Source organism: Mauremys mutica, chromosome 13 (assembly GCF_020497125.1).
Source record: "Mauremys mutica isolate MM-2020 ecotype Southern chromosome 13, ASM2049712v1, whole genome shotgun sequence".
NCBI classification, from domain to species: Eukaryota; Metazoa; Chordata; order Testudines; family Geoemydidae; genus Mauremys; species Mauremys mutica.
Window position 1 is genome coordinate 2,581,702 of NC_059084.1, and position 10,432 is coordinate 2,592,133.

The 10,432-nt window shown below is 59.1% G+C and overlaps 1 protein-coding gene across 2 annotated transcripts; it reads right to left on the reverse strand.

Moving 5' to 3' along the window:
- Nucleotides 1-174: 174 nt before the first annotated feature.
- On the reverse strand, nucleotides 175-9,973 carry LOC123348291. 2 transcript variants are annotated; one of them, XM_044985806.1, is made up of 5 exons: nucleotides 9,782-9,973; nucleotides 7,739-7,835; nucleotides 4,266-4,427; nucleotides 1,641-1,772; nucleotides 175-666 (listed from the first exon to the last, which is right to left on the reverse strand). In XM_044985806.1, the coding sequence occupies exons 2-5, from the start codon at nucleotides 7,833-7,835 to the stop codon at nucleotides 530-532; spliced, it is 528 nt and encodes a 175-aa protein (XP_044841741.1). In that variant the 5' UTR covers nucleotides 9,782-9,973; the 3' UTR covers nucleotides 175-529. The 2 variants fall into 2 exon arrangements, with proteins under 2 accessions (XP_044841741.1, XP_044841742.1); XM_044985807.1 differs by lacking the exon at nucleotides 9,782-9,973 and adding an exon at nucleotides 9,625-9,775.
- Between the last annotated feature and the right edge of the window lie 459 nt (nucleotides 9,974-10,432).

Consider the following 10,432-nt stretch of genomic DNA (forward strand, 5'->3'; position numbering starts at 1 on the left):
GTGAGGCTTTAAGGAACTGCGCGAGGGCGAAGGTTCCTCGCTGTACCCTGGGGGACAGGAGTGGATTGCGCAGGGGGAGGCTCTGAGGGGGAAGTTACCAGGAACCCAGGGGCTGAGAACCAGTGGGTCTCTCCTCCCGTCCCCTTTGTCAGGTACAAGACAGAAGCTGCACACTGCGGATTTACTGTAGTGTTTTATTCCATGTGAGCAGGGGCCGGACAGTGCCAAATGCTCATTCACCAGAGACAGGCCAAGCCACGGGCCGGATCCCCCGGTGGGCCAGGGAGGGGAAGGGCGGAGACGAGCCAGCTCACTGCCCAGGACCAGGCTGCACAGCTGAGCTGGCGCAGGAGAGAGAGAGCTGCGGACAAGGCACGAGGGGTCAGGTGGGGGGGCTCGGGCTGGCAGCCCAGCGAAAGGTGGGGGTAGGGGAGCCGGGCAAGAGTGGCCTTGCTTCAGCTGCTCTCCCCAGAGCGCTGGCCCCTTGCTGCTCGGGAATGGCAGTGTGCAGGCGCTGCAGGCGGCCCCTCTACTTCTTCCACTCGCTCTTGTCGTAATCCCACTTGGCGGAGAAGCCCTGGATGGGGTTCGTGCGCATGTCCAGCATCCTCTTGACCTGCTGAGCCTTCCACTCGTCCGTCAGGGTGTGCGGCTTCGGGGGGAGCACTGGGGACACGGCGAGGGGAGAGCTCAGAGCACCCGCCTGCCTGGTTCTCCACCCGACGGGCCGTGGCCACGTTATTCCCCATCTCCCCTCCCGCCGGGGCATGGGATCAGCCCTGGACATGGGCGGCTCCTCCCCGCCCAGTTCCCGGCCGGCTCAGTGGCATTACGTGGGCACCAGGCCAGCCCAGCACCCGGCCCTGCCCGGCCCCCCAGCAAGGGGCACAAGCTGGCTGGGCTCAGGCTTGTTCACGCCCGCGTGGTCCCAGGGCAGCGGGACGGCCCCAGGCCTCTCCTAGGATGTGCCGGCTCCGGCGCCCTCTGCTGGGGGAAGGGTGGCTTACGCTGGAGGCTGCTTCCCCAGGAGGGGTTGGGGGGAATATTTGCAGCTGTTTGTCCCTGGTGCTGTTTTAAAGAAGGGGCTTAGGAAACCTTCGGGCTCTTGCAGCCCGTGTGCACCGCGGGTGAGGCCAGCAGGGCCCAGAGGGGGTTTTCAGGGGATCTGAGGCCCAATGCCCCAGCAGGATCTAGGTGTCAGCTCTGTAGAAGGCCTGGGTGGGCAGGGTTAAGAGCAGACCCACTGGAGGGCATGCCCGGCTGGATCGAAGTGTACAGCCGTGCTCCGAGCTCTGCTTCGCCAGCTCTCTGTGCCCAGTGCCAGAAGCCAGGGCCTCGCTCCCCAGCCACTTCCATGCACTGCTAGTTCTTGCCCCAGGCCAGAGCACGTGGCCAGCAGCAGGTCCAGGCCTGGGTGGCAGCAGAGCCAGGTTTCGAATGATGTGTCACAAACCCCAGCTCAGGCTGGGGCAGGAAGTTCTGGGCAGGGGAACATGAGGACACCCCTAGAACAATGATTGGGGGGGTATTTGAAGGGGGAGCCTCTACAGAGGCAGTAGATTGTCACTACAGCCCCCCAGCTGTGTCCCGTTTGCCTTCCCACGTGTTGTCCTACAAGCCTACGGTCCATCCCCCCTTACCATAGACTCGCTGCCACCACACGTATAATCCAGTGAAGCCAAAGAATACGAAGATGCCTCCTAGCACCGTCTTCCATTCGCTGGATGGCCTGTTCATCTCTGCGAAGGTCTGGTTGAACTTCAGGCGATAGACTAGAGAGACAGGAGTGAGGCTAAGGCACCCCATAGAACCTCAGCCCACTCTGACAGCCAGTCCGCTCCCCCACCCCGGGGGCTGCTGGAGCACCGAGATTGCAGCCTAGAGGGTGCCTGTCTGTAAAGGGAGCTACAGACAGTTCTGGCAAAGGCTCTGTGGTGGCTGCTAACCTCAGAGCCCCCTCTGCCCCCCTCATCCCATCTGCTGCTCCCACAGGCTATTCCTGTGGCCAAGCCCCCATCCCTTGCACGGCCCACCCCACTTTTCCTCCTGGGAGCTGTCTGGTTTGTCAGGCCTGCTCTGGCAGGACTTGGACAGCAGTTAACAGGCGGGTTAGAGACACGGTCCAAGCTTTTAGCCCATGAATCCGGATGGGAAGAGCACTGAAATCGCAGGGCCTGGGATACTGTCCCAGGATAACGGCTCCTGTTGCTTGGCAAATGCAGAGATGTCTGCTTTCCAAGGCCGGCCGTGCTGGTCTAACAGTGGGGCAGCGCCTGCTTCCAACACGGTAAGCATGAAGCCCCATGCACAGCAACCTGTTTTGGGGAGCTCTCCTGTCCTGTCAGCACGGGTGCAGCTCCAACGGTGGAGCCAGGGCTCGGGGTCTCTTCATCTCGCACTGTTCTGAGCAGGGCTAAGCACCATGGTGATGACACTAGTGCTACTGCGGAGGGCAGCAAAGATGAAACTGGCCCAGTGCTGAAAACGGGACTAGTTTTTCTACTGGAGACGCACCCTGGAGAGTCTGTGATGGTGTTAAAGAGAGAGACAAACCCATCTGCACCTGGACCGGGGAAACGGTGGCAGAACCATGCTGGCAAGAGGGGGCTGGAGTGGTTGGGTCGTGGTCTGGGAGCAGAAGATCTGGGCTCTGCCACCTACAGACTATCGGACATTAGGTAAGTCATTTCACCTCACTGCGGCTGCTTTGCAGTGGTGATGATGCTTCCCAGGGCATTTCAGGCACTGATACGCTTGAGAGCACCAAGGCCAGGGTTAAGTTCTCGATGGTGAAGGGAAATGGCCTAGGGGAGGGAAGACCCTGGAAGTTGCTTTGCTCAGCTGTAAACAGGACGAGGGCAGAGTCCAGTTCGTGGTTACCGCTGTTACTCAGCCCTTTGTGGCTACCTGCATTGATCTGTGTGGTGGATTCTTGTCCCCCACTTGCAGCCCTTCAGCCACGTGCTGGTTCCTGTGTAGCCGAGGATTCAGGGGCAGCCTGCGTATTTCATGCAGTGGAGCTGGGGTTTGGTGTTTCCATGCTCCTGAGTGTAAGGTTTGTCCCAGTGTAATAGCTGTTGCCAGCAGGTTGTCATGTGCACAGAGCTTCCTTGGGTTAGCTCAGATGCAGGCTGGTGCAATATTTGCTCACTCCCCAGTGATTAGATGCATTGACCTGGAACAGATTTAACTGTTCGGCTGCTGCCTGCTCAGGACAAAGCACTATCGATACATGGCCGGCTGCCTTGGGCTGGCTCCTCTTGTGATGGAGAATTCTGGGGTGACACAGCATCCTCCCTGGCAGACACTCCAGCTGGGGGAGCAGCGTATTTAAGGCATTACACCAGCTGGTTTACCTGGTATGTCAACTAATGGTGGAGCGGAGAATGCAAGTTACAGGGGGGTTGGCAGCAGAAGGGGAGGGAGCTGCTCCCTGGCTCTGACTTTTCAGAGGCTTTTGGGCCTCAGCAACTTAAACACCTGGGCTAAAATTTCCACGGGCACTGGGGTTTCATCGCCGCCTGGAGGCCTGGCACCTGTGGGAGCTAAGATGACTTGAGCCTGACCCTGCCAGATGCTGGGCGTGCTCTGCTCCTGCTGAAGCCAGCAGGGCTGGGGAGGCTGCAGCTTGCAGGATGGGGCTTGGAGCGAGGGATATCGCAGGGGGGCTGAGGGGGGGATCCAACTCTGCATGTGCCAGTGCTGATCTCGGCCAACGCCAGAAGCCCAGGGCTCCAGGTACGGACCACGAGGGAGCCCAGGGCTGTTTCTCAGCAATCGCACGCTCAAAGGCAATGGAGGGTGCAGAGTTCTCTTCCTTTCAATGAAGCAGAGCTACAGGAATGCCGGGCTGGGGAGATCTCTAATGCCATGGCCAGCAGAGGGGTGGTTATGGTTTCTCTGTGGGGTTTAGCTGGTTGGAACGTCTCTGAATAGCCCAGCACCTCCGTCCCTCAGCCAGAATGGGGCCTGGGGCCTGTAGGACGACACCAGGTTCTCCTGCCCCTACCTGATCCAGGTCCCTTGCTGGCTTCCAAGGCCCTGGCCTGCCTGGGTCCAGCAGCACGGCCCCTCCCTGCACCCGCTGGGTCCCAGACACAGGCCTGCTCGGTCGCCAAGCAGCCTCCAGCCCCCAAGCAGGAGCTGGACGCTGCGCAGAGAGGATGGGGGGGAGGTAACTGACCAGACGCCCCCCTCCGGTACCATGACCTCCCCCCTCTCCTGTTCCCACCCCAGCAACGGGGCGTCCGCCCCCTCCTGCTTACGGGCCACTTTCTCCTCGTTGCTCAGCTGCTTCCACGATCCCTTCTCCTTCTCCTTCAGGGCCTTCTGCTCCGCGCCCAGCTCCTTGTGGTAGGGGACGTCGGGGAGCGGGGAGCTGCGCTTGTCGTAGTACTGGGGCACCGACATGTCCTCTTGAGTCGCCACTGCAGAGCGGGAGGGCAGAGACCGGCCTCAGCAAAGCCCCAGCACATCCCTACCGCTGCCCCCCATCCCTCAGTGCCGGAGGAGGGCCGGCCAGCCGGGAGCGTCCAGCTGCACAGGGGCTGCCCAGTGTCACCTCCGCCCCGGCCCAGGGCTGGACGGGGACCCTGACAAGTCTTATTCCCATGCTCCAGCTGAGCAAGGTCCACGCAGCAACTAGTTAACAGGGGCAGGACCTAAGGGGTTAACAGGGGGAAACAAGCAGCAGTTTGTGGGAAATGGGCACTGGTGCCATCTTGTGGATAAACTGGGAACAGCGCTTTAAAGCTGCTGGAGAGAGCAGGGGAGGGGGAGGCTACAAAGAGTTTAACTTTTTCTCTCTCTCTCTTTTTTTTTTTTTTTACGCTGCTGATTTCAGGAGGACCCAAGGATGGGGGGAGGGGGAGGAGACAATAACAACCCTCAGCAATGGCCGAAGCATTTTTTGTTTGTTTTCACCATACAAGCTGGCAGCGAGCGGACGACTAACCTAGCAAACATCAGGGTAAGTAGGGCGGGATCTGAAGCTAAAATACAAGAACAAGCTAAGAATGACTTAGACAGGTTAGGTGTCTCCAAGTCAGCAGGACCTGATGAAATGCTTCCTAGATACTCAAGGAATTGGCTGAAGAGATCTCTGAGCCATTAGCAGTAGAGGATGGGAGAGCACCCAGAGGACTGGAAAATGGCATAAAAAGAGGAACCAGGACAACACAGGGAATTATAGACCAGTCAGTTTAACTTCAGTGCCAGAAAGATAATGGAGCAATCAATCAATCAATTTGTAAGCACCTAGAAGAAAATAAGGTGACAGTCAATACGTTTTTGTCACGAACAAATCAACCTAATAGCCTTCTGCCAGGTAACAGTCCTTGTGAATAGGAGGCAAGCCGCAGATGTGATATAGTTTGACTTAATAAGGCTTTTGATACTGTCTCACATGACCGCCTCATAAACTAACTAGAGAAATACATCCCAGATGAACCTGCTCTCAGGTGGGTGCAAAACTGGTTGGAAAATTGTGCTTGGAGAATAGTTAAAAGGGGTTTGCATTCAAGCTGGAAGGACCTATCGAGTGGGGTCCCCCAGGGATCTGTCCTGGGTCAGGTTCTGTTCAATATCTTCATGAATGATTTGGATAATGGCATAAAGAGTATAATTCTAAAGTTTGTGGATGATACCAAGCTGGGAGGGGTTGGAAGCAATTTGTAGAACAGGATTAGAATTCACAGTGATCTAGACAAACTGGAGAAATGGTCAGAAATAAATAGGATAAAATTCAATAAGGACAAATACAACGTACGACGCTTGAGGAATAAGCAATTGCACACATACAAAATGGGCCATGACTGCCTAGGAAGGAGCACTGCGGAAAGGGAGCTGGGGGGCACGGTGGATCACAAGCGAAATATGAGTTACCAATGTGATACTGTTGCAGAACCCATTCTGGGATGTGTTAGCACGCGTGTCATAAGCAAGACACAAGAAGTAATTCTTCCGCTCTACTCAGCACTGATAAGGACTCAACTGGAGAATTGTGTCCAATTCTGGGCACCGCACTTCGGGAAAGATGTGGACAAATTGGGGAAAGAACAACAAAAACAATTAAAGGAAAACATGGCAGAAGAAGGAAGATTGAAAAAATTGGGTTTGCTTAGTCCAGAGAGAGAAGATCGAAGGAGCACATAACAGCGAGTGTCAAGTACATAAAAGGTTGTTACAAGGAGGAGGGTGATAAATTGTTCTCCTTAACCACTGAAGACAGGACAAGAAGTAAAGGGCTTGAATTGCAGCAGGAGAGACCTAGGTTAGACATCATGAAAAACTTCCTGACTGCCAGGGTGGTTAAGCACTGGCACAAATTACCCCCAGTGGTTGTGGAATTTCCATCATTGGAGGTTTTTAAGAGCAGGTTGGACAAACACCTGTCAGGGATGATCTAGCTAATATTAGTCCTGCCTCAGTGCAGGGGCTTAGAGTAGATGACCTCTGATTTTCCCTGAGTTTGCGGCTAGTGTTAAAGGACGTGTCGGGCGAGTGCTCACAACTTAATTGAATCTTTAACAAAGACTTCCTTTCTCCCAAGTGTGAGTTACTCACTGAAGTTAAATGTGTGCTTAGCCTTTGCTGCAGTCTGACTAAAAACCCCAACCCTGCAGCGTTGCTCAACTTTCATGCTTGGGGTGGCCTCATTTCTCCACATAGGACCCTAATGTCAAAAGGTGCAGAGAGGAGAAGAGGAGGAGTAAAGCCCACTGCCTTCTCAGGCCCCCTTTATACATCCCAGAGAAGAGCCCAGGCCCAGCTTCCCGTCTGTGCCGGGTACCAGTGGGGGCCTTCCCCAGCACTCCACACCCGAGTCTGTTCTAGTCGCTAGGGCCCACAGGGGCTCAGCGGAACCAGGACGCTGTGAGAGCCCGGAAGTTAGCAAGTAGCCCCATCCCTACCGGAGAGAGACTCACAAGTAGCTGCAATATCAGCACTTTGGAGCAAGCAAATAGCTGCCGTAGGAGAATTCAGTGAAGAGCTCCAGCCACTGGGCTGAAATTCTGGCCCCATTGACGTCAGTTGCAAAACCCCCATTGCCTTCGATAGGGCCAGGAATTCAGCCAGGTCTGGTGGGCTGAGCCCTGGGGGAGATCAGCCTCAGACCGGAGCAGGACTGGAGAGAGAATTGCATCATTTTATGAGCAAAATGTTCAGTGATTCAGGCTACAGTTCACCCATGTAGTGGGAGCTCTGAGGCCTAGAAAAGACCGATGCTGGGTAAGTGCTAGGTTAGAGGCACCGAGTTCCATGCTGCAGGGTGGAAGCAGTTTGCAGGCAGGGGTCAGGAAGGAATCCACTCCCTATTCTCCACAGTGTAGGGTTGGCCACTCAGGGTAGTATTGGGAATAACTGGGTCTACGCTGAACAACACACCTGCAGTGGCCTGAGTCAGCTGCCAGGTTTACAGGGCTTGGGCTGCAGGACCCTACAAGTGCAGTGTAGATGTTCGGGCTCCGGCTGTGCAGGCACCGTTGGGTCTGCGAGTCCCCTCCGGCCTGAGCTCTGCAATGTCACAGTCCTGCAGGCCGAGCACCTGAGCCAGCCGCAGGGGTTCAAGGGCAGGGTAGGCCTGAGGCCAGGCGTTTTTGCCTCCGACGGGCCAGCAGTCCCGGCTGCCTGACGTGGAAACCAGAGCCAGTGGGGGCCTCCAAGAGAACGGCAGGCGGGGAGCCAGTAACCTCCAGGGCTGGCTTGCAGGGGCATTGGGTGAGGGGAGGGCTCTTACCATGTCCGCTATGGCCATGTGCTGCTCTGATGCTGGCAGCGCCCAGGACTCCTCTCCTGGCCAGGGTGCCCACGCGCAGGGCCGGCAGCGAGAGCATCTGGGGATCAAAGCATTGGCACTGCTGTCACGTGGGGGGCTGTGCTGTGCCGTCCAAGGCGGGAGAGCGCCACCCAGCTGCACCCCAAGGACCCGCACCGGCTGCCCCCTCACCCAGGAGAATCCCAGGCTTGCTTGAATCCTCGATCTCCTCACCATCATCCTGCCGGCGCAGCCTTTAGCAGCAAGGGGAGTGTCCCTAGCAGGCCAGATGTAGGGAAGGTGCCATCTGATTGGCAGCCGGGTGGGAGCCTGGCTGACCAGTGTCCCCTGGCACCACGTCCCCTCCCCAATGGCAGCTTCAGGCTCACGGTGAAAGGCCTTGGGCTGCAGAGCCCAGCTGGCCTCAAATCTCTTGGTGCCCCTTGGTGGCAGGGCCGGGAGGGATCGTCCCTGGTGCTGCCCGGCCCTCCCCAGCACAGAATGCTCCAGAGCGAACGGGGGCAGGATCCTGTCTCAGGTAACTGCTCTGGAAAGAGGCAGGACTGTATCCTGAACCCACTTCCAGGGAGTTGGCACAGGACTGCACTGGGCACCTGGGTTCTGTTCCTGGCTCTGCCACTGACTCCTTGGGTGACGTTGTGCTAGGCACGCCCCCGCTCTGTGCCTCAGTTTCCCCAACTGCAAGACCTGAATGGGGTGTTGGGAGCATTGGCATTTGGGAAGGGCCCGTAGAGGCTTGGCTGAAGGCTGCCAGAGCGTCCCTGCTCCTGGTCCCTGCAGTGCCAGGGCAGCTTGTCCCAGACCCAGCCAGCGAGTGCATTTCCAGGCATTCGTTGCCTTCACTGCAAGCCGCTCCAGCCCGTGCCTGACAAGACTCATTTTCCTGTGATGTACCAGGCTGCTCTGCCTCCAGCTTTCTTCCCCACTAGCGCCAGCCTCTGCTCCAGCTCCCGGGGCCCAGGAGCGCAGCCGGTGTCCTCGCGCCCCGGGGCGGGGGGGCGGGCAGGAGAGCAGGCTTGCCTGCTGCAGGCTCAGCTGCTGTGAGGGTGCCACCTGGCCAGGTTTTCCCAGGCTCGTCCCTGTGCCAGGCAGTCTGCCAGCCGGCTCTGCACCCTGCCCGCTGGCCGGTTGTATGGGCACAGGACGATCCCGGATGTCCTGGGGTTTTTGTACTTCAGAGGTGGCAGCCCTACCTGCCATGGCAGCTCCCCCCCACGATGCCAGCCTGGTGCTGCCAGGCCCGTGGCCCCCATGCTGCGGGCTTGGGCACGCGGAGCTCTGTGCCCAGCCACGGGGAGGGCTCCGTGCCCTTCAGCTCGGGGCGTCGCAGCTGACTCTGCTGCCACGCGCTAAATAAGGCGATTGGGACTTGGCAGGGCCCCGTCCTGGCTGACCTCTAGCAGCAGGACACAGCTAACCCACACGGGCAACGGTACAGGGACGGGTCCGCAGGGACGGGACAAAAGCCCCCAGCCCTTGGCCAGCTTCGGGGACAGTGGGGCCCGGGGCTGCTCCCACCCTGGGGGTCACCCAAGTGCACAAGATGCTGATGTCAGAGCCGAAGGAATTCCCCCCCCCCCCCGAAATGCCTGGAGTGTAGGGGGAGCCTGGGCAGCCCCTTCAGTCCTGTGGAGTTACAGATACGGCCCCTCTCCTGCCTTAGGGACCAGCCCGTCTCCCCTCCCCAGAATCAGCCCCAGGGGTGCATGGGGAGGCCAGGTAGGTTTGCAGGCGATTTCCACCCGAGGCAGTGGGGGTGCAAGCTGCCCGTTGCCCTCTGCAGAGGGCTCAGCCATGGGGCCGGGGGCCGGCCTGCTCGCCAAAGTGCAGCCGCTCAATGTCCCTACCCCAAACCCCTCCGTTCGTGGCTCAGCCCCGGGCCCGAAAGGCTGTGGATCCTGCAGCCCCCGGCCTGACGCGAGAGGGCAGTGCCAGGTCGCTGGGCCTCCGGCTGCCTCGGTTGGCCCCGCTGGCACCGGAGCAGGCAGGGCCGTGCGTACTTACTGCAGGACGAGGCAGGGCGGGCTGCAGCCAGCTGGGAAATGGAGGCAACAGGCGTCCCCGAAGTGCAGCTTGTGCTGGGTTCTGGGCACGGGGCCAGCGCACACACACCGGCCAGGCCAGCAGAGACTCTTATTCTAGAACAACCCAGCTGCACAGACGTGGGATTGTGGGAGAACATACCACCCTGCAGGGCCCCCCCGCCTCCTGCCAGCGCGCGGCCGCCGAGGGGGCACCCAGAAATCCCGCTGCTCAAGCCCCCAAGCCCCCCTCCCAGCCGAGCCCTCAGGCCTGACCACTTCAGCGGCAGGACTGCGTGGGCTGGAATGGATCCCTCCAGCAGGCTGGCAGGGGGCCAGTTCCCAGGCAGACGCCCCCCGAGCCGGAGGCGCCGTAAGAGTCCCTGACGCAGCCAGGCTCAGGCAGGGGAGGAAGGGGGGGGGGGCTGCAGCCGCTGGCTCCTGAGCCTGACGCAGGCAGAGACGGTGCCGGGGCCGTTGCAGGCTGGTGACCTGTGACCCCGTGTGAGGCTTGGGCCCCAGCGCTGAGCACAGCTGCAGGCCAATGCTCCCTTTGGGGTCCCGTCTTCCCGCGGCCCTGCCGTCGCCCCAGGGCGTGTGAGAGGGGCCCGGGCCCTGCCTGATGGTGCTGTGC